The sequence below is a fragment of the Coenobita brevimanus genome, chromosome 70, assembly GCF_032717465.1.
Source record: "Coenobita brevimanus isolate Jiangsu-jjx chromosome 70, ASM3271746v2, whole genome shotgun sequence".
In the NCBI taxonomy this organism is placed as follows: Eukaryota; Metazoa; Arthropoda; class Malacostraca; order Decapoda; family Coenobitidae; genus Coenobita; species Coenobita brevimanus.
Genome location: NC_137023.1, coordinates 37171972 through 37196678, shown reverse-complemented (window position 1 = coordinate 37196678; position 24707 = coordinate 37171972). Strand labels below are relative to the sequence as shown.

At 43.3% G+C, this 24707-nt stretch overlaps 1 protein-coding gene across 1 annotated transcript; it reads left to right on the top strand.

Moving 5' to 3' along the window:
- Positions 1 to 5564: 5564 nt before the first annotated feature.
- Positions 5565 to 11452, top strand: LOC145406325 (retinol dehydrogenase 13-like). Its single transcript, XM_080277486.1, has 7 exons — positions 5565 to 5793; positions 6244 to 6371; positions 7707 to 7821; positions 8010 to 8201; positions 9073 to 9185; positions 10566 to 10655; positions 11351 to 11452. The coding sequence occupies exons 1-7, from the start codon at positions 5565 to 5567 to the stop codon at positions 11450 to 11452; spliced, it is 969 nt and encodes a 322-aa protein (XP_080133612.1).
- Positions 11453 to 24707: the final 13255 nt, after the last annotated feature.

Genomic DNA, 24707 nt, shown 5'->3' with positions numbered 1-24707 from the left:
GTGTATGTGAGCTGGCTACAGGGTATCATGTGAAAAAATTAAATAAAATCTTTTGCAGTGCTGAGACGACCTTGAATATTAATTGTGTTTATGTTAAGGTAAAAATTTCAATGAAAACCCATATTCTCAATCTTGCAAACTTAGAATTTTCAATACAACTGAAGAGGGGGAGGGGCCGAGTAGCTCATGTGAAGTCCTCCGTCTTAGATGTATGATTTATATCTGTCGTGTTTCTGTGCTAAATCCCTATCTATGTTTGAAATACGTGATATACTGTGAGTTTAGTTTTTAAGGGAAAACTCGTATTGTATCTCAGTCAAATTTGATATCTTTCCCTCTTGACTCACAGAATGATAAACGACATTCTGGGAAAAGATTTAACTGTTTTTCGTTCAGAAACAAAAATATGCGGTACAATAATGTGAGCCTTAAGCGTATACTGCACTTTCTTGTTTACATCAGTCAAAAGGATAACAAAATTTAATCATCAACATTATCATAACCACAAGCAAAATATATCTCCCAGTCAAATATGGGAGGAGAAGGGGAAAGGAGGGTTTGGAAAGCAAGGTAAAATGGGAAAGGTGTTAAGAACCAAAAAAATGTGACTCATAGCGGTAGAGAATTCTGCTGCTGCTGCTGCTGCCCCCGCCTGGCCACTCCCACACTATGATTTATGGCCATTATCGACTTTCTCGGGAGATTTGAGATGAATATATGAGTCCAAGCCCAGTAAGAGAGAGAGAGAGAGAGAGAGAGAGAGAGAATGATAAATACAGTAATAATAATAATAAGTAGCAGTAGTAGTAGTAGTATAAAAGGGGGATCCCCTTCACTTTATAACCATAATGCTCTTACTATTTTTAACAGTGCCTTTAATTCTACTGTTTCAGCCTGATTTCCCTCTCTCTCTCTCTCTCTCTCTCTCTCTCTCTCTCTCTCTCTCATCCCTATTTCCCACGTTTCTTCCGGTCTTTTAACCTTTATCATGTAATGTAAAATCTACTGTTTTGTCAGAAGGTAAAATCGCCTCAACAAATACCTTGATCAGATAACATCAATCCCTGGCAGATAAGAGTAGGTAAGAGCTGATACAATAGCCGATAACACCTGGGTAACACTTGAATACAGCACGAGAAGGCCTTCATTACCAGGTGTTTGGGCTGCATCAGATTATTATGTTATTTCTTCACTGAAGTTACGTAATGGGCGAGTCACACCTAAGCTGGATGAAATAGTCAGGCAGTAACAAGAATTCATCAGTCATTACTTCGGCTGTCGCTTAAGGGTTGAGTATAGTAACAATCATGGTGACAGGAAAAAAGCTTGTGTGACATGTTTGGTGACACCCCCCCGGACAAATATATGCACCCCTCCAGCCTGTCATGTAGCCTATCCAGTGACCAACAGAGAGATAGAGAGAGAAACAGAAAGAGAGAGAGAGAGAGAGACTAACATTATCATCTTCCCGACCCGTCCAGTCTTGAAAAATTTTACCCAAACATCTTGAAAAATACATCATCATGAGTGGCAACGCTGAACGACCCCGTGTACACAGTTGCCAGTACGTGACCAATCATAAGGTTGAGTGTTTCCTCCTCCCTCCTCATTTTGTCTTATCTTCCCTGACTTACAAGAAGGAACTATCAGACAACTGGGAGATACAGAGCAAAGTAAAGGTAAGCCATGGATATTTTACCCAGCCCTGAGTAAACAATAAACACAAGAGAATAAACATGAACGTAAACTGATGGAAGGACGATGGTGACGAAAACTTTCTCCCACTAGCTCGTTATGTAAGAGGAGCGTTGACCGATCGCTTGTCCTTTCCATTAAAAATCGTCTCCTTCCTCCTAACATCTTCCCCTTACCCCCCTCTTCCATTTACCCCTCTTTTCTTTTGTTCAGTGTTCATGTTCAGCAGATTTAGGGCCATATTCGCGTGGATTTAAGGAGCCTTCTGTATCCCCTGCCTCGTAGTTTGTGTCTGTATATGACACGTTGACAGGCTCTTGTTATTTATGGCATGTGGGTTGTGTCGATATTAAAAACATATTAACAGCATACAAGAGAATAACACGGTGTAATATGCAAGTACATTGTGCGGGCACTGATGGTAGGGAGGGTCCTAAGTCCACGGCCACAAAAACACAACCCTGAAACATCCTCATGTTGCTGTTGATCATTTAAGGCCTTTCAATAACTTACATAAACCACTGACTGGTATTTTTTTTTTACTAGCAAATATCATTGTTGCCATTAGATCTAAGTCTATTCACGATTCTGTATCAAAGCGATTTTTTTTTTTTACAAATTCTATCCATCTATTGCCGTACGGGGTGGCCATAAACAAATCGCCTCCAGGTCGCCCTGTCCCCCGCCATTTCACTGCCCTGCTCCCAGCTCACACCCCCCTCTCTCATATATCTCTCCACTTCATCCCTCCATCTCATCCTTGGCTTCCCCCTCCCTCTTCCCCCCTCCACCTCACTCACATACACTCTCCTCGTTAGTCTCTCTGCAGAAATTTGCACCTTAGAAGATACCGCACTAAGTGAGATGATAAGAAAACTTCCATTACGGTAACTTCATTAACATGATGAATTTCTAGCTACCCTCAACTGACATCTTTGGCTTGTAAGGTATTCTCCACAGTGAGGGGGTGATTACTCATCTAGGTGATACTAATGGGCAAAAACAAGACCCAGCTGATGTTGTTGCTCTGCCAATACGAGCAACGAGGGATGAGTGAGGCTGCATTTATCACCACATTTTCCCCTCGACTGTTGGAATGGATCACAGCCTGACTTATCCCGGACACAAATTAATCATATCCGTGCCTTATTAAAATAAAATGCTACTCCCCACTTTCACCATGGTTATTTCGCCTTGTGTGCATTTAAATTCTGCGGTGTAAATCATGGTTGCGTAAGTCGTAACTAAGTAGAGACTGAAATGTTAGGTACTGTATATATTTCATGCTACTAACTCACCACGCCATGACCGACACCACACCCAAGGGAACATAAGTCACTGCTGGTCGAAAAGAGGTGTCAGAATCAAGCTTCATTAATCCTGTTATTTCGAAAGTCCTCCCTTAAAATGAACAGAATCGTCCGTCGGTAGCAAGATCATCATCATCATCATCATCATCATCATCATCATTCCAACCTCTTTCCCCAGCTGAGGTTGGCAACATTAAATACGACGTCATCGTCACTGGGATAAGCCGATGCCACTGCTACACACACACACACACACACACACACACACACACACACGAGAGAGAGAGAGAGAGAGAGAGAGAGAGAGAGAGAGAGAGAGAGAGAGAGATCCGCAGACCAAGGTCTACGGAAGAAAAACATTCAAAAAAAGTTAGAGGCAAGCAATGACTATGTTAATGTCGAATGAAATAAAAAATAAAGCTTTCCAAAACCAGATCAGAAAATACGACCATAACAGAGAAGCATACAAAGGGAAACAGAAGCACACAGATAAACACTGAGAAGCACAGAGAAGGAAAACTATACAGGAAAGAAGGGGAAAAACAAAGACAAGCATTCACTCCCACCTTAACCCTTCATCCCGACCCTAATACACATTCAGTTACACCGTCATTCTCGTTACTCATTTGTTTTTTTGTTTACAGTGGTTGAGAGATAAAGTGTTCATCTAATTTACCGTCATATTAAAGGAACACTTGAACAATCGGTCGGCTGCAGTAATTGTCCGCTTTTGCAATATTCTCCTGCGTGTGTGTGTGTGTGTGTGTGTGTGTGTGTGTGTGTAATTCACCGGGTCGGTCAGGATCACTTGATGGTCGTGATCGTCAGCTTTTACCCTCCCGGAAGGGAGCTGAGAGCTCATATAGTCCGATCTAAGGGCATGGCTGTGACCTTCACACACGCACACACCCGTCCCCTTGCTCAAGGGGGACAGTAACCACCCACTTCATCAGTGAAACTTTTTCGCAACCTGAGCGAGGCGCGAACTTCCGTCCACCAGTTGGCAAGCGAGAACGTTACCACTGCACCAGCGAGCGGTGTGTGTGTGTGTGTGTGTGTGTGTGTGTCAACTTGTAATCCATTACCTCTTAAAACTGCCTTAGGTGATCTGGTGCTAAACTCTCCATCACTGCACATTCAAAAATAATCTATGAGCACCCGTAACTTATATGGATGACGAATATTTTATAATGTATTGTTAACGGGTACAGAACATGTAAATTTGTAATTAATAAACTCGCCATGTTTTTTTTTTTTTTTTTTTTGGGGGGGGGTATATGGGTATATTGTACGTAGAGTTGCGGCCAACAGTTTCGTTACACTGCCTCAAATCAATATCAAAACGTGCTGAGATGGTGCTAAGCTCATCAACATTCAAGCAGGCTAGAAAGAATATTATTCTTTGTGATAATATTCTGTCACCTCACCTGTTGAGTTTAATCGTGTGGACGTAGGTGGTCAGTAATGTATTTTGTTCTCTCCGACAAGAAGAGTTCGTTTTCATCTCTGTTCTCTCCAACAAGGAGAGTATGTTGTCACCCCTGGTTGTTTGTCTGTTAGCAGGATTACTCTAAAACTAAAAGTGAAATTTGGATGAAATTTGGTGGGTAGATAGCCCATGTCCTAGGAAACAATCGGTTAACTTTTGGGACCGATCCGGTTCGTATTACAGATTCTGGATCCGGAAAACACTTTTTGCGAAACCCCAATCGGTGATGAGAAAACCTAACCCATTATGAAGAGTGGTTTAGAAATTACGTTGCCCTTGTCGGAGAGATGCGCTCCACTGAGTGCCCCCTCCAGTACTTTTTTTTTTTTTCATCAATTGCTTCCAATTGCTCTTACATGAAAAAAAAAAAAATCCTGTACGTATTATATATGAACTAAAGGGGCACTCAGTGATGCGCACCTCTCCGACAAGGGCAACGTAATTTCCAAACCATTCTTCATAATGGGTTAGGTTTTCTCAGCATTGATTAGGGTTTCGTAAAAAAAAAGTGTTTTCCGTATTCAGAATCTGTAATACCATCCTGATCGGTCCCAAAAGTTAATCGATTGTTCCCTGGGACATCGGTTATCTACCCACCAAATTTGGTCCAAATCTCTTTTTTAGTTTTTGAATAATCCTGCTAAAAAACAAATACATGAACAGACAAACAGAGGTGAAAACACACACTCCTTGTCGAGGAGAATAAAAAAGGAAAGATGCAGTCTAAGGCGAAACAAACGCCAAAAGAGGGTGACAGTGAGGGTTAGTTCACAAGATGCTGGAAAATTCAGGGGAAGGTGAAATACAGCACCGCCACACTACACCATACAATTATATTCTAACATTTTTCTGTTTCACCCACTGTATCTTCTTGACCAAACCTCTTCTTTTCTCCACTAACTTCCTCATTAATACATACATACATATATATATATATATATATATATATATATATATATATATATATATTACTGTAAAAATACATCTGCATGAGAGGATACCTATTGTTTCTTTCGTCTGTATGTTATTCCGCGTCAGCTCACCTGCAATCACATCCCTTCAGCTTCAGGATGTGGCTATCTGTGCTGGTGGGCGTGGTAGGGCTGGTGGTTGGTCTGCGGCTGTTGTACAGGACGTGGTCTGGGCGGTGTGTGTCCAGTGCCAGTATGAGGGGTAAGACTGTAATAGTGACAGGCGCATCAGCGGGCATAGGACTCCACACTGCCGCTGACCTGGTGAAGCGAGGGGCACGGGTCATTCTCGCCTGCAGGAACCTGGAAAAGGCGGGGCGAGTGGCAGGTTAGTCATATCAGGTTATGTTATGTCAAATCCACTGTATGTCAGCTATAATGTATATACATATATTTTTATTTATTCAGAATTATCAGACATATTGTACTTTTGGAGAATCATCGCTCAGCCTCTATAACTAGAAACCGTATCTTGCACTCTGTTAATGGAACTTCAGCATTTACTGAAGATAATGCTTGCTTTTATTTGTCCGATTGATTAAGTAGCATATATATATATATATATATATATATATATATATATATATATATATATATATATATATATATATATATATATATATATATTCTGTGCCTGTTTATATATTATTACACACACACACACACACACACACACACACACATTAACCTTTCGAAATGCTCGTATTGCATTTGTCTCTCACACGCACAAACAAGACTCTAACCTTTCTGTATATCCCCCCTCCCCCTCCCCCTCCAGATGAATTACGTAAGGGGGCCAGAGATGGAGGTGAGGTGGTGGTGAGACATTTGGACACCTCCGACCTCGCCTCCGTCAGAAGGTTCGCACAGGAGATTCTAGACACCGAGAAGCATATCCACGTCCTGGTGAGTCCCATTTTTAAGTTGTGTTCTTTTTGGTATAAGACACTTCGTTGGACCTTCTCCTCTGTGATTTATTTTGTCTAATTCAACTTAACATACTGTTGTGTGTTAATCATGGAAACTATGTTGATATTAAAACGATGAGAGTAAAGCAAAAGACAATAAGAATATGCAATATAAAGATTATATCATTGACAAAGAGATGTTACAAAATCTTCAATTTAACAAGAATTTGATCCGTAGACATAATATGCTCCTCTTGTCACTTGAGGTGTCTGCGCTCCCGTATTTCGTATGACAAGTGTTGCATAACAGCCAAATTACAGCACTGTTTATTGTGATAACAGAGGTTCAAATCCCAGTGGACAGATATGAGATGTTATTTGGATTTTATATAGACTGTAATTCTTTTAGAGGTGGGGACGCTCACCATCAACTCACTCGATGTAGTGCTGCTCTCGGGTGTCTGCCCTTTCCTCTCCTCCATCCTTCTTTCCTTCCATCCTCTTCTGTCTTTCATTCCTTCATTCTTTCCTCTTCCTTCTGCCTGTGGGTGACTCTGCACTTAGTGACAAGCCAAATGGTTTCCTGTACACCAGGAAACCATTTACTACGCTGTGTGGTAACCATATAAACAAATTTTGGCGCCTGGTGATTTAGTGGGTAATTATTGCGCTCCAATCGGATTGAGCCGGTGAAGGTTTATATCCAAGGGGTGGTTGGGGTTGATTGCTCATGCAGTGCCACTCAGGGATGAGTAAGGCTGGTCACCCTCATCTTAAATGTCAGGACCAACTGCCTAGTCACGGGCTTCTACGCTCCTCATGGGGCAATGTAGGACTGGATGATGGATGGATGTAACTCTTTTCAGTACTCGTCCATACGCCTACAACATTTCATATAACTGTCTTTGCTGTTGCCAATACAGTACATCGTACTGCGTGACATTCACAAATCTCATGAAATGCAATTGGCAAGCACTACCTTAGTGGTGTCAAGTGAAGTAACATTTAACTGCTGGTGTGCCATGTAAACACAGGTTGTTGGGCCTTAAGGAAACCAATTAACTATTCTGTTTTTACTCTAACTTTGCCCAGATTTTCGTCTTTGAGCAGCTTATTTCAAATAGCTCGGTGTCTGGAAACGATACTACTGCAGCTCTACAGCCTTCCCACTGCAATTATTCTTGACTAGCGCCACATATTCTAGGGTTAACCTGAATTACAACTCGGCATTCAAGATGGAGAGATGACAATATTTGGACAAGTTAGAGTGTAAAAGGTATTGCCTATGTCCAAAGTACTAATGTGCCCCGGTGTGCCCTGGTGTGATATACAGGTGAACAACGCTGGCATCGTGGGTACTGAGGAACGCCAGGTGACAGGTGACGGCCTCGAGGTGATCATGGCCACCAACCACTTCGGTCACTTCCTCCTTACCAATCTCCTCTTAGGTCAGTGGTAATATATAAGTGTTTCTCCTGCTCACCTAACCTAATCTAACTAAACCTTACCCACCCCACGTCGACTTACCTCACGTAAATAATTCACGGCGCAGTTATATCCAGACACAAAACGAATTAACCTATTCTAGCCTAACTTATCCTAACCTAACGTAACCTAACCTAATCTAATCCTGCAGATCGCCTGAAGCAGAGCGCCCCCAGCCGCATCATCAACGTGTCTTCTGTTGGCCACAAGAGACCCACATCCCTGGATATTGACGACCTTAACCTTGAGCGTGAGGCCTACAGCAAAATGAGGGCTTACAGCAAGAGTAAGCTGTGCAATGTGCTCTTCACCTTAGAGTTGGCGCGCAGGTTGAAGGGCATAGGTTAGTTGCAGCTACTTAACCTCCTATATTTGGGAAAACTCCAGTATTCTGTTTCACCTAATGTTTGACAATGTTTAGTCAGCTAAGAGTGAATGAAATGCTGTCACCATTAGCCCTCTCACCATCTCATGCTAGAATCGACAAGGAAGTTGCAAAGCGAAAGTCATTTACAATTAGCAAAAAGCCAACGATAACGTGCAGCTTGGAATACACATATAAGCAGTATATTTTCAACAGAAATATATACTTTCATTTCTAACTTATTCCTATTTACACCCTGAAGCTATTCTGGAAAAATAAATTAATTCCCATATCGCCCTGATCATTGTACACATTAGACCCATTATAATCTTCCCAGTATATTTCCGGTACTGGAGAGGGACGCCTTCATGAGGTGGCACCGATATAGCCAGATGGCTCAATTATCTGGTTATATATACGTATTTCATCTACCTCCCTATCCCCCCTCAAACAGGATGGTGGATCGCAGAAAGGCGATTTAAGCCTGTAGTCGACTGGGTTCACATATCAGATGAACCTGGGTCTACAACTACAAGCACTGTTATAAAAGTTTTCCTTGATAATTCTCATATCTGTACCCGGCAGTCAGTCTTTCATAGTAACACAAAGTACTATTCTCAGTTACACAAGTTCAGAAGAGGATAACAAAGTAGAAGGCATTATCCATCCATCCATCCTACGGTCCATCCATCCCTCAATACCTCAGTCACACATTCAGTTAATTAATCCGACCAATTGTTTGTCAGGTGTGTCTGTCTGTCTGTCTGTCGGTCGGTCTGTTTGTCAGGTCTATCCATCTGTTTGTCTGTCTGTCTGCCTATTTTTCTATCAGTCTACTGTCTTTCTTCAGGAGTGACAGCCAACAGCCTCCATCCCGGGGTCGTCCACACCGACATCATGAAGAGTCTAGAATATTCCCTCACCAACATACTATTAAAACTGATGATCTCCGTGGTCTCCAAGGTGAGAGAGAGAGAGAGAGAGAGAGAGAGAGAGAGAGGAAAAATTTCTGTCACGGTCGTCCCTCAATTAACTAACTATTTGGATATGGCGCCGAGCAGCAGCTGGGAAGGTAGATAGGGAGGCAGATAGATGAAAAAATAAATGGAGAGATAAACACATCGACAGACAACCATATAAGGTTAAAATAAAGACGGTTAGCTAAGGTTATCATCAGACAGAGTAATATTCTCAAGACATACACACACAGCAATATAGAGTAGTAGTAGTAGTAGTAGTAATAGTTATAGTAGTAGTTTTGTTGTGGTAGTGGTAGTGGCGGCGGTGGTGGTGTTGGTGATGGTAGCAGTAGTGGCAGTAGAAGTAGTAGTTTTTAATGAAAGTAGTTGCCTAGTGGTGGTGGTGGTGGTGGTGGTGGTGGTGGTGGTGGTGGTGGTGGTGGTGGTAGTAGTAGTAGTAGTAGTAGTAGTAGTTGTGGTGGTGGTAGTAGTAGTAGTAGTGGCAACCCCAGGCTTATCTGAATGTGAATCCATTGGGCTGCAGGCTGAAGTTACCCCTCTCCTGCAATCCCTCATCCTCCTTTAGGGGGATAGGGAAATCGCTGAGGGACAATTGTATAACCAGGCAGTTAAGTTTCCTGTCCATATCGTTGCCACCACATGAAGGCGTCCCTCAGCAGCATCCAGGATATACAGCAACAACACAAAACCACATAACATAAAAACTGATAACCCCTACACAACGAGGACGTCTTGTAAGTTTATTCTTGGTGCCTTCAGACGATTTTATTCAGCTCAGGGCAGACTCATCGAACTGGAGAGGTTACATAGAGCCTTCTTAAATTTCTCCAGTGCAACGAAATCTCACTCAACAAGTTCGTACGATACCAGCAACAATATATAAGAAAAATGACGTACTGGATCTGGGGTGTTAAATGACTTTCCAGAATTTCTACCCTGCGTCTAAAAAATCATACACCGATGAGCCATATTCGACACAGACGCACAGGCGAGAATTATACAAACTTATCGCCGCATCAGAAGACAAGAACGAATGGATCCTAATTTGTCACGAACCTTTCTTCTTTTATTAACTCGGTAGGAGGCATAGATAGCAGGAGCTGTGTTAGGCAAGGAGTGTGTGTGTGTGTGTGTGTGTGTGTGTGTGTGTGTGTGTGTGTGTGTGTGTGTGTGTGTGTGTGTGTGTGTGTGTGTGTGTGTGTGTGTGTGCATCCTCGCCCTCTCTTTAGGTAGGAAAAACGGTAAAGATGATATGATGATGATGATGGAATATGTATGTATGCACATAATGTATACAGGATGCTTACAGTAAAGAGATAATTGCTAACAATATCCCCTTCCCCCCATCTTCCCCTCCCCCCAGGACTCGGCACTGGGGGCGCAGACCACTATACACTTGGCTGTGGCGGAGGAGGTGGAAGGAGTGTCAGGCAAATACTTCGTGGACTGTAAGGTCAGTAAATAACGCAGGTTTCTTATTCAGCCCTAGGATGTATTTTTATATATTGTTCAAGACACTCCCAGGTGATTTTATTCAGTTCTTGAGAGAGGATTAAACAGAGTGGCTGCTTCTCGTGTGTTGCGGGAACGGCTCAGTCATGGTTGTAAGTGTCTATCCTGTAAAAACGGCTCAGTCAAGGTTATCAGTGTCTCTCCTATAAAAACGGCTCAATCATGTTTATCAGTCTTGTAAAAACGGCTCAGTCATGCTTACCAGTGTCTATCCTGTATCATTTATTCTTCTACTCCCACTGCCACACCCAAAGCACGCCGAGCTGTCCCCGCAACACACAAGATACCGCCATGTGTGCCTCTAGTGAAACGCTATTTACGAACCACCCTATAATTAATCCCTTCCATCTGACAAGCCTCTAATGCCACATAAAACAATCTCTTGCTAGTAAGAGTAAATGAAAATATGCAACAAGTGGTCAACATTCCCATTTTTTTCTCTCTAAACATTCCCGTCAAAAAGATGTTGCCTGTTTTTGTTCCGTTCGGGTGTTTACTGAATAAATTGATTGAGTTTTTTTTTTTTCCGAGATTTAAACTTTTACCAGCTGCAATTTACCACTGTTGTGCTGTGGAGAGAGAGAGAGAGAGAGAGAGAGAATATTACTGATCTGTGCTGTGTTTCATGCTGTTCAGGAGGCGCCCACATCATCGCTGGGGCGGGATCAGGACTTGGCCAGGAGGCTGTGGGAGGCCAGCGAGAAGGCAGTCAAGCTTACACCGGGAGAGGCCCACTAAGACCTGGTGGCACTTCTGATGGCACTGTTGATGACACCTAATGGCACTGTTGATGACTATTGATGGCACTGTTGATGGCTCCTAGTGGCACTGCTGATGACTCCTGATAGCACTGTTTATGACTTCTACTAGCACTGTTGATGACTCCTAGTGGCGATGTTGATGACTCCTAATGGTACTGTTGGTGGCTCCTAATGGCCCTTTTGATGATTCCTGATGGCATTGTTGATGACTCCTAATGGCACTGTTGATTCCTAATTGCACTACCGTGTTACGTTTAATGAGACACTTCTGCTGTTGTTAAATTTTAATGAAACTGTTGATGACTTTTGGTGGAACTCCAGATGGAATGATGAAGACTCTGGATGACACTTCTCATGGCACTGGTGGCACTACTCACGACACTGAAGGCACTGTAAATAAATTCTAATGGTACAATGAATTTTTATGACCCTTTTAATGACGTGATGGCACTTCATGATTTTTTATGGCACTCCTCATGGCAGCTGACGACACCAGATGGCACTCATGACGTCAATTATGGCACTGCTGACGTCACGGATGGCACTCTGATTAAGCCATGGCATGACACAGCACTTCCCTCATAGCACAGCAGCACTTCGCCACATCGTCTCCACAAATCATAAACTTTTCATCATCTTTCAAAAGCTCTCTGTGCTTCTCGGTCTTTTAAATTTATGCTCATTTTTTTTTTTGGGGGGGAGGGGACAAATTTGTACTTTTGTATATCTTTCAGTACAATAACGTCCTTTCAATTTTATTTTGACTATCTCCTGACGATTTTAATTTTCTTAGTGGTTCTTGTGTCATGCTTTATATTCTGCTTTAATTTCTTCAGCATGGTTACATCCTTTTTGTAGTTTATTCTTTCTGCAACCAAACGATTTTTTCACAAATTTGGAAACTCCCTTAGTAGTGAATAGGATAAAGAAACCTGTAAACATCTCCAGACCTAAAAAAAAAATAATCTTAGGACTCTGCAGGAATAAAATAAAATTCGTCATCGTATGGAAGGTTTGGTTGGTTATCGTCTAAAGAAAAGCAGCAACTTTGGAAGCAAGCTAATGTGGCTGTTCGTACTGTGTGTGAAATCCTGGCCATGTAAGTTCATATGAATATATCCTATTAAACCTAGTGAAAGATCGAAATATACCGAATTCCAATGAAATATGTCTAATACAATGCTGAAATCCTCACTTCAGCTTGAAAACAACATAAATGTACAGCCAGATTCTCGTTTAATTCATTTGCCAGATAAATTGCAAATTATTTCGTTGTAAATTAAACTAAGCAATTAAAGGCGTGCTTGTTTACGTGATGCTAGCCATGACTGAAACATAGTTGGGCGATATTTTCTTTCATTTATTGCTTATGTTAACCCGTGCAGTCCGATCACGTATTTTCCTATCTTATTACTGTACCTCAGCCAAGGAGGTTATGTTTCTGCCGGCGTTGGTTTGTTTGTCTGTTTGTCTGTTAGCAGAATTACATCAAAAAGTATGAGTGGATTTTGCTGCAAATTTTTATGGTGGTAGGTTAAGGAATAACCCATTAGATTTGGTGGTGATCCGGATCATCATCCGGATCCAAGAGTTTTTAGAATGAGTCTTTACCATTGCGGGATGGTGGCAATTTCAACATTTTTGCTTCTAACTCGATAAATAATGCCAACAGTGCTTTCACTTCAGCCTTGGTGGAGGTTTGCAATCTTGGATTGTTCTTGTTCTTCCTTTCTCCAAACGTTCTTCTTCAGATTGGAGGAAAATCTCCTACTTTTCACCCTCACCCTCCTCCTCCCCGTCCTCGTCCTCCTCTCCTTTCCCCTCCCTTTCCTCCTCCCTCCTTCCCTTTGCTCTTTCCTCCTCTCTACCCTCCTGCCCCCGTTGGAATGGCAAATGAGCAGAGAGTGGAGGAAATTAAAACAAGTGTGTGACTGGCGTTGAGTGTGGCACTGGCAGACTTTTGTTACGGGGGAGCATATACACTCTCTCTCTCTCTCTCTCGGGCCCGCTCTTACATAACTAAACCCCCGAATCCCACTCACATTCTTCGTTGTGATAAAGGCGCACGCTTGTGATCGGCATTTGCAAAACTGATCCCCGACCTGGGCAGGGAACAACGTCAGAGGAGAGTTTCATTAATACAATCCATCCTGATCTTTCACAATACCCACAACAAGGACATAAAAACACTCCCAGTAACGCTATCAGACCAGTACCTAATGAGACAGCTCGTTTCAGACAAACCTCCCCTAAAACACAACTGGCAAAGCTTAATGTTACATCCAGGTCCCTAATTGTACAGCTGGGTGAACAAGAACAAGGGGGACACACTGGCCAAGACTAAGCGACCCAAGAATCGGACGCAGTTTCTTCCAGTTGCAAGTTGAACGTGCTAACCCATCGTAAAGGAACCTGACACCAAGGCAAACTGACTTCCTAATTACTCTTTTAGTGTGGAAAACTGAGCCAACTTATGCAGAACTGACCCCTCATGCAAATATTTCACATATGATGTTAGGTAGGTTAGGTAAGGTAAGGTAAGGTAAGGTAAGGTAGGGTATGGCAAGGCAATATAAGATAAGGTAGGGTAGGGTAGGGTAGGGTAGGGTAAGGTAAGGTAAGTTGTGATAGGGCATGGTAAGGTAAGGTTATGTTGTTAGAACAGGTAAAGTCAGGCTTGGTTACATTAGATTAGGTAGGTCACTTTCTCACGGGGTCATTATTCTGCCTGAAAACATCTTTCCCTATCGACAGAGGACAAAGAATATGATCGTAAAATAAGATATAAAAGACATACAAGACTAAGTTGAAGTGCAATATGTAAAATAAATCGCTAGGGACGATGTGCTACCAAGCCTCCCATGTCACGTAGAACGTACCTCTTAGTTTTCCAGCTGTATTCATTGACATTTTTTGAAGTTCGTGTTTCTTGCTCTCTCGACCCTACCTCACCTCAGTCTTAGGTGTGAAAAGTGGTTGGGATGATAATAATAATGATGATGATTACGATGATTATTATTGATATTATTGTTATTTGTTCTGGGCATCATTACTCTGTCACAATATAACCCCTTCAATTAAATGTCGTCATACATTTCATTGTTGTTGCTACCAGACGATTCTGTTCAGAACAGGAAACCCCCCTAATAATATAAGGGTTAATGAAAGCTATATATAAGCCATCCACCCTCGAAAACTTTCCTCCCTAGGCAGAATAATATCGTCTGGAGATGGCGGGAAGAGAATACAAACGACGCCCTTAGATGGAAGTGGTTAAAATATCACATTCACTATCCTTTCTGCCCTCGCCCTAACTTTCCACATTATCATTTCTCCCTTGAGCACCTCCACCCACAGGTCCCTCGATTCATCTCCCTTCCATAAACTCTCCCTCTCTCCCTCTCCTTGTCACACTTTCACCTTCTCTCACTCCGCCAAAGCACTCCGCATCACCCCACCACAAACACACCTTCTCCTCTCTTCACCCCTCCACAAGCTCCCTTTCTTATTATCCCTCCACAAGCAGTCTGTCTACTCATCACCACTCCACAAACTTCCCTTCTCCTATCACCCCTCCACAGGCACACACATCCTCGTCTACAAGCTCTCCCTTCCCGTCATCCTTACACAAGCATTCTCTCTCTCTCTCTCTCTCTCTCTCTCTCTCTCTCTCTCACTCCGCCACAAACTTTTTCTCTTTTCGCCATCACCCCTCCACAAACACCCACCCCCCCTCTCGTTAAGCTTCCACAAACTACTCCACTTCTCATCACCCTCCACAAATTCCCCATCCCTTCGCCACCCGTCCACAAACGCACCCCCTCCACCACCCCTTCCTCTCATCGTCCGCCAGCTAACCTCCTCTCCTCCACAAACTCTCCCCTCTCTCACCCCTCCTCAAACTCCCTCCTCTCTTTTCATCACCCCTCCACAAACTCCCCCCTCCCTTCCCATCAACCCTCCACAAACTCCCCCCTCTCTTCTCATCACCCCTTCACAAACTCCCCCCTCTCTTCTCATCACCCATTCACAAACTCCCCCCTCTCTTCTCATCACCCATTCACAAACTCCTCTTCTCTCCTCCACAAACTCTCTCACTCTTCATCATCTCTCCACAAACTCTCAGCCCTTACCCCTCGACAAACTCCCCTCCCTCACCCCTCCACAAACTCCCCTTTTCATCACCCCTCCACAAACATATCCCCCTCTTTCAACCCTCCACAAACTCTCCCCTTTCCACATCACCCCTCCACAAACTCCCCTCCCCTCATTTCCTCATCACCCCTCCACAACCTCCTCCCATTTCCTCATCACCCCTCCACAAACCCAACCCCCTTTCTTCACCCCGCCTCTGTATTTCACCCCAGGCGTCTGATTATTCCCGCCAACATCCATCCATCCTTCCCGCGCGCATTCACACTAGGGAAAATAAACGCACCCAGCACAAACACCCAGACCCCGCCACAAAGGGCCGCGTTCTCGTTGCGTCTGTGAGATTTCTTAATGCCTCTTCTGCTGCGATTTATTTTGCCAGTTGCACCTTAATATCCTACTTGTATATTCCTAATGCAAATTATGCCGCTCATAAAAATACGCCCAAGAATACTGAGGTGTATAGATTCGCGTGGCAAATAAGAATAATGACCAAAAAGCGTTGTATTCTGCTTGACCTGAAAGTTAACTACGCTCCTTCATCTATCCATTTTGTCTCTTACACTTTCATATCCGTTTGTATGATACTCATCCAAAATATATCAGTATAAAAAAGAAAGAATAAATGTAAGTTATATTGCTAAGGACAAGATGCTTCGACTCAAAGGAGCGCATTTTCGCTGGCTTGGAAGATTTTTTTTTAACACCTTCTACTTAGCGATTTATCCTGCCTGTTACACCTTAATATTCTCGTGTATGTTATATGCTGTCTACCTATCTCTCTATTGCACCTTATTATCCTCGCGTATTTTGCAGTCTGTCTATCTACCTCTCTATTGCCATATGCCATAATCCCGTAAGGGGTGGCCACAAGCAAATCGCCTCCATGTCGCCCTGCCCCCCGCAATTTCGCTGCCCTCCTCCCAGCTCACACCCCCTCTCTCATACACCTCTCCACTTCATCCCTCCATATCAGTCTCGGCCTAATGAAATCAATGACGACTTTTAAAAGATATATATAACTAATACTAGAGAATGTAAAACTGCCAAAAACAATCGCTAATGAATAAGTGCTACGAAGTGGAAGAAATTGTACCCCCTCTAAACGACTACAGCTTCACAATAAGCACTTTCTGTACATGTGTGTATAATTCTTTCCGACTGAACAACTCGAGACATTCTGAAATTAAGACCCTATGTTATGAACATTTTTTCCCCCTTTCTCCAACTCTTATGCCAACAATACAAAAAAAAAAAAAAAAGTACTTCCGGGAGGCCGCGTTTGTGTAAAGCGGCGCCGAAAAAGAGTGGCAATTTCCGAGGAGCCGAGAAATGGTCTCCCCCCACCAACCCCACCCACTCCCTCCCCCCCCGCCCTCACACACCCACTCCCCCGCGTCCCATAACGTAAAATATGGGCGGGTAGGGAGTCCCATTTTCCAGCCACTTTGTTTGGCCGTGATGAGAGACTGAGGCGTCCAGCGGCAGTCTCTCATATGGAGATAAATTGGCCCGCCTCCCGCTCCTCAGTGTTACGTACACCCGCCACCAGAGGGCTTGGACTCGTCGGCAGGGGCATATAATTTACCTTGAACTTTTTTTTACCTCTTATACAGTACAGTCGATTTCTAACCTTTTCCCTCATATGAATAAAAAGGTGGTGATGGCAACGAACTCTTTCATTTCTTTCCTTTCTACTAAGTGCTGGAATCGTCAGCAGGGGCATAATCTGCCACATAGCCAAACCTACACCATAACTCTGTCTACTACCACCACCATCTTCTGCTTTACCATCTGTGCTTCATATCTGTATTACACTTCTAACCTACCCCATATCACTCTTTACAGCCATTATTTTCGGTTTCACCATTTGTGCCTTGTATCTGCCCTATCATTCCTCTTATCCTCCTGTGAGTTAACCAGTTTGCTCTGCCACTATCGTCCTTTTAACCTACCGCTCCTCTCTCTTAATTTGGAATGCTCAACATGGCCATACTCTACCATTACCTTCCTTTTTCACATTCTAAGCCTTCTTTCTGTAACTTCTCTTCACACAACAAAAATGGTAATTAAATGAAATGAGGGCATCTAACTTTCCCGTATTTTTCCCTTCCATACTGAATTCATGATTAAAAGAGACAAGAAGGTGTGTGTGTGTGTGTGTGTGTGTGTGTGTGTGTGTGTGTGTGTGTGTGTGCGCGCGCGCGCTCGCAGTGGGGGGAGGGGGGACACCAAACTTTCACAGGTCACGATACAAGGTGTGCTATACCAGCATGGGGAAAGAACTACCAAAACAGATTAAATATTAACACTACTAATATTGTCAGACTAATGCAGGGCGTCCAACCAGCAAGTTCACCAAAATAAACTCTTAATGGGCCCGGGCTAGGACGTAAATACGGTGGCCATTTATCGCTTCTACGACTCTGCCCGCCAACTTGTAATAGGCCAGTTGTACAATGCCTACGAAAATCATCCTCATCCTAATGCCGAAGTGACGGATGACTTTTTTCTGAGCGCTGTTACTGTGCGTTCTCTCTCTCTCTCTCTCTCTCTCTCTCTCTCTCTCTCTCTCTCTCTCTCTCTCTCTCTCTCTCGTAAGCCAAATATTTCTAAATGTCATGTGTATTTCAAATGCCACATCAAGTTTTATATTTATGCTATATCAGTAGAAACAGTAGGTATACATAATAAGTCACTTAAGAATATTCTCAAAATTATATCCATCCATCCATCCATCATCCAATCCTACTTTACCCCATGAGAATTCTATCCACTATTTCAAAATGCAAAAAAAAAATAAAAAAAAATAAGAATAACTTTGTATGCATTCATGTTCAGTATTTTCATTCGACTGGCTTCTTAAATTCTCTAGTTTTGTAACACCATATGCCTAATCCCAGAGTTCATCTAGTGTAGCCGCCATAAAAAGTCCCCCAGGACCCTCTGTTATTAATTTTTCCCAGTAACCTCTCACGCCGGTCCAAATCGCATTTCCATCGCGCACTTTCACGATCATTAGTTCGCCTACAATTCCCTGCTAGCATGACTGTCTCTCCCTTCCATATCTCTCCTTCCTCTTCGAACGTCTGAAAGTAACCTTCCTTCTCGTAATCTTACTGTCTTGCATAATGGTATCACTTTTTCTTTTTTTATGTAACATCTTCCATCGTCACAGCCAACAGCGAAGAGTCGGTGAAATTTTGAGCGTGACAGTACCCAACCCTAATTTGATGTTGCCTATGGCGATGTGTTTGCTATATGAATGGGGGAGAAAAACAGCTTCCGCTACACCATACACAGGTCGGTCATCATTATCCTTCTTCGTTTTTATTGCTCATCGACTTCCCCTTTGCGTAGCTCGTTGACAACATCAGTGTCCTGGCCAGGTATTTGTCTGGCGTGTTAAAGTGTGTCGCCATTACATCTCCCTTCATTGATTTTCCGTCATTCTCCGCTTTGGTTAAGGAGGGTGCGCTTTCCGGGTCGTATATATGGAATCTGGAATTGCTTCTCGTCGGCGTGTATCAGAAATTGTGTGTGAGTGTTAGTGTGTGTGTGTGTGTGTGTAATTCACCGAGTCGGTCAGGATCACTTTGATGGTCGTGATCGTCAGCTTTTACCCTCCCGGAAGGGAGCTGAGAGCTCATATAGTCCGATCTAAGGGCAAGGCTGTGACCTTCACACACGCACACACCCGTCCCCTTGCTCAAGGGGGACAGTAACCACCCACTTCGTCAGTGAAACTTTTCGCAACCTGAGCGAGGCGCGAACTCCCGTCCACCAGTTGGCAAGCGAGAGCGTTACCACTGTACCAGCGAACGTGTGTGTGTGTGTGTGTGTGTGTGTGTGTGTGTGTGAGAGAGAGAGAGAGAGAGAGAATTTGCACTTAACCCAGAAGCAATCTAATTTTGCATATCCATTAAACTTACATTCTCTCAAGTCTTCATCCTTATTCCTACCCGTAAGATGACGCATGGTTACTGTCTGTTCTCGCTGCTACCAGACGAACTTACTCATCTTACGAGACCCTTGGTAGTGCAAGGGTTAATGAAGGCTACAGGTAAACCCTCCAGTTCGAAAAGTATATCATCAGCTGCATAAAATCGTCAGGAGATACCACGAATAAATACAGTATAAATGGCATCCTAGAACTGCAGTGATCTTAATTGTTTTTGTCCAATGACGTACTTTTTATACCAGTATTTAATCTTGCCATCTCCAGACGATTTTTTTTTGGCGTTTGGACAGTTTTTTTTTTTTTTTTTTTTTTTTTTTTACTGGAGGGGTTAGAAATAGATGTAATAAACCATTTGAGTGTGAAAGATTTTGCCTTACTTTAATAAAATCGCCTGGAAGTGGCAAGAATTAAACCAAGACGTCATCAGAGTGAAGGGATTAGCTTGTAACATGATCTGTGCAATGCTCACCAGTGCAGCGCCAGTGATTCACCGCCTGAGGTTTTCAGGTGTTTCTTTTTCTATGGCTTGTGCAGTTCCAGCCAATAATTACTGAAACATTCGTAGGCTACACACGCACATTTTCAACTGTCAGTCCCACAGCGCAAGCTGTTCTATGAGTGTGCAGCTGGTTCTACGTATATGCAGCGCTAAAGGGTTTTGTTAGCGTGAACAGACTTGATGATGAGTGCAACGTACTGTTTGTTTATTTCATCTGCTACAGCCACATTTCATTTTTGTTATGCTTAAAATCACAGTACTTAGCGCACAGAGGTTGAGCAATGTTAGCGTTTACTTCGCTTACCACAATTACATTTTAATTCATTGTGATGTTAAATACAGTACAGAGGCTGAGGCCCTCATCCGAGAACAGAGACGTCATCTCACCACCTCGTCACACACAGACTGGGGAAGCACACAAACCACAGCTGCGTACTGAGATCGACAGTTCAGAGTCTGTGAGTGTTCGAACCTTACACTTACGTGGTTTCGTACGAATGAAACCAGACTCCAACTCCTGTGATTTTTGTTGAGGGAGATATTTTTAAGTTTGACAAAATTTTGAGTCGGTGTAAATAAAAAATAATGAAGCTATATTCTAATCCATGTGATTATGGTTGGATTAGTTCAGCGAGATTTCATTCTGCTTTGACACGGTTTCGAGACTGTCAAGGAATATACGAAGCATCCATCCCAGCCCATCCTCCAAAATACTTTCTCTATCCTCACTCCATCTAAGCAGCACCCGTCTGCCTTTTAGTTTAATATCTTCCCACCTCACTCTATTTCGATCTGCCTGTCCTTCACCCTCATCTACTTCACTTTTATACATCATAATCAGCAGCAGCTTCAGCATCAAGACCTTACTTCTTGGTAATGCACAGGGGAGATCATTCATTAAATATCATAAAGTTTATATTTATTCACGTTACCCTTTCATCTCGAGAGGTCTTTACGAAGTTGAATAAAATGCTTCAGAGTAAGCAAGAACAAATTGAAAGATGTCATTAAGGCTTCAGTGAATAATGGAGATTTAATTTTATCGCCATCAAGACTTGTTAACTATGAAGCACAATCATACCCGTTTCTCCTTTCCTTCTCCCTCTGATTTACTTTCCTCTCCCCTCACTCTTTGTCATTCTTTTCTTCCCTCTTCCTCCCCTTTTTCTACCTCAGCCTCTCTTCCTCCCTTTCCTCTCCCCCCCTCCTCTCTCTCTCTCTCTCTCCCTCACCACACCCTTTCCCTGCCCCTGCACTACTAGAACACTTACCTACCCACCCATCCACCCACCCCAACTCACTTCCTTCCTCCCCTCCCTCTCTCTCTCTCTCTCTCTCTCTCTCTCTCTCTCTTTCTCTCCTCCTACTCCTCCACACGTCCCCTCCCTACCCTTCCCGCTTCATTCTCCACCCACCCACACAACCCCAACTCCACTCCCCCAACCTCCACACTTCGCCCCACTGCCCTCCCAACTTCTCCAGCCCCCACCCACCCCAGCCCTTTCCCATACCACCCGCACCCCATCCCACTGCCCCTCCCTGCACTCCCCACACCTCCATCCCACACCAACTGCCCATTTCAGTGTCCCTCCCTGCCCTCACCACTATACTGTCTCTCATCCACCCACCAATCCAGGAACCCCCACACTCCATTTCTTTGTCCTTCCTTTCCCTCCTCACTCTCTCATTCCCCACCCACCTATCCAACCCCAACTCACCTCCACCAACCCCCACACTCCACCCCACTGCCTCTCCCTGTCCCCCTCCCCTCATTTCTGAAGTCCCACCCACTCACCCACATAACCCCAAACCACCTCCTCCAACCACCAAACCCCACCCCACTGCCATTTCCTACACTCCCCACTCCCCCATCCCGTACACACCCACCCACCCATCCCCTATTCCGAATCTCCCCTCCCCACCGTCCCCATACACTCCCTCTCCCTGTCCTTCCCTCTCCACTACCCATCCACCCACCAACCGACCCCGTCACCCCTCCCACCAACCTCACACTCCACGCCACTGCCCCTCCATGCACTCTCCAATCGTTAAGCCCCACCTTCTCTTCCAGTCGCAACTCCCCTCCCAACAAAACCTACACCCCACCTCACTGCCCCACTCCTCCAGCCTCCACCCACCGACCCACACACCCCTTCCCTACCCCACCGCCCACCCCAGCCTGGTCCACGGCAGTAACACCGTCATTTAATTAAGGACTCCGCTCCTGCCCTGCGGTTCCACACGCAGGCTTCGCAGTTCCACGCCACTACACAATTATTTCCAGGTTGATTTTGTTTACCGCTTTGACCTCTCCACCAATAGGGCGCACTTTCTTTTATTTCTATATTTTTTTTCTTACTACCCCGAGACGATTTTATATATAGATGAGGAAAGACTTTTAGAACAGGAGAGGCATAGTCCCCCCTAATATCAATAAAATCGTCTGGAGGCAGCAAAAATAAACCAAACTAAAACGTGCTCAGGCATCACGCTAACTCTGCTTCTGCCTTGTGGTTTAACACGGGGAAGGGGATGGGGGTTACAGGTCCAAGTTGCACCATTATTTTTGTTCTTTCTGTACCTTTGTTAACTCAATATGAACGCGTACTTCTAATTTTTCTATCAAACGGTTTTATTTAGCTTTGGAAGAATCTCTTAAACTAACAGGATTGATGAAGGTTGTACTTAACCCTTCTAGTTCAAAGTCTCTCCTCAGCTGAATATAATCGTCCGATAACAGCAAGAATCAAGTAATGAAAGGATTAATCTCTTGCACCTGGGGATGTCATCTTTATTGTATTTAACCTGCCATCAGACGATTTTATTCAGTTTACGAAGATAGCCTGGTAAAGAAGGGGTTGGGAATAATCTCCATTAACCCCTACGCTACTTGAGGGTGACATCAGCTGAATTAAATCGGCTGAAGGTAGCAGAAATGAAATAAAAAAAAATAGCAAGAATTAAATGAAAAAATAAAAAGCCCACCACAGCAAAAGGAATGAAATGAAACAGTAAATGAGTCGATAAATGGGGAAGCACCAAAATCAGTCCATCAAAATACACCTCTTTATTCAACGTTTCACCTGCAGTACATTTCCGTATTATGTATTAACGTACTAAAACTGTACAGTACAGTATCTAACCAAAGCGTAAAGCTAGTGTAACGCTGATTTGTACCGTATCCACAAACCTTCAACTTAAAACCCTTCAGCACGATGATGCACTGTTTTATTCTTGCTACCCCAGACGATGTTACTCAGCTATAGATATATTTTTCGAACTGGAGGGGTCAGGTATAGATATCATTGACCCCTCACTGAACAAAATAGCCTGAAAGTAGCAAGGATAAACTAATAATGACGTCATCGGGCTGAAGGGGTTAATTTACTTATAATATTGCTTGTTTATTTTTCTTTCTTTATAGAGGTGCTGGAAAGGGACGCCTTCACCTGGTGGCACCTATATAACTGGGTGGGTCCACTGCCCGCTTATTACAAACACCCCTCCGTTCCCTCCCTATCACCCTAAAGGAGGATGGCTGGCTGCAGGATCAGGGCAACTTCATCCTGCAGTCTACTGGGTTCACGTCCAGACAAGCCTGGGTTTGCAACTACTATTGTTACTCTTCCTTCTTACAATTACCAAACATTTCACAGGCAAACAGGAGTGAATGATTTGGCGAAAAAAATATGATCGATGAAAGTCCCCTCTAAAAATATTACATTCTCTGGAGACTTTAATGTACTATTTTGGAGACTTTAATACACTGTTAGAGAGACTTAAGGAAGAATAATGCCTAGATTTATACCTATCGACTGCACGAGTCATTAAGGCAACAATCAGTTCTAATTGAGTCTCAGTCTTACCCTAGAATACAACTCACTACAATCGGTTTACATGCAGGTTCCCAATTATACTGTTGGGTGAAGAGGGAAAGTAAGAAATCAACAGAGGCCACCAGTCTGACCGGCCACTGACCCTGGAGACGTGGTGATCGAATTCTTCTTTTCTTGAGAATTTTGTAATGCATCTTCCTAAGTAATTTATTTTACATATTACACTTTTTTTTTAAATATTTGTTTGTACTTTAATCTTCATTCATGTAACGTAGCTACCAGACACGTCACAACTCCACTCGAGTGAACATCAGTGGAGAACAAACAAAAAAGTAAGGAGGACACTGCTATCGAGACTTCAGTGAACTAATTAGGCAGACAATTAAAATATCTGATCACTATTTATTTTTGTCCTGCAATGTGTCGTACTCTTGATGACGCAGGATTTTTTTCTCACACTAAAACTGTAACAGACCTATAAATTTTTTTATAGTTATCATAATACTTCAGCTTTGTAAAATTATCATATCAATGAAAGCAGGGCACAACGTATGGTCCCCCGGGAAGTGTAAAGATGGTTGTCCTCTCTCTCCTATGCTTTGATCAATTCACCTCCTGGCTATTATCCCAAGTTGGTTCATTCCACATTTAACTTCAGTCTTAAAGCCCTGACTAAATTTACTGTCTGCCTTAATGAACCTGCATAGTCGACAAGCACTAACATAAAAAAAAAAAGAAAAAAAAAATCTTCACTCTGCCATCTTCAACACAATAATTATTAGTC

Coding starts and splice junctions, on each gene's coding strand:
- LOC145406325 (XM_080277486.1), top strand. CDS start 5,565: ATGTGGCTATCTGTGCTGGTGGGCGTGGTAGGGCTGGTGGTTGGTCTG. Junction 8,202..9,072: donor GCGCAGGTTGAAGGGCATAG/GTTAGTTGCAGC, acceptor GTCTTTCTTCAG/GAGTGACAGCCAACAGCCTC. Junction 9,186..10,565: donor TGATCTCCGTGGTCTCCAAG/GTGAGAGAGAGA, acceptor CCCTCCCCCCAG/GACTCGGCACTGGGGGCGCA.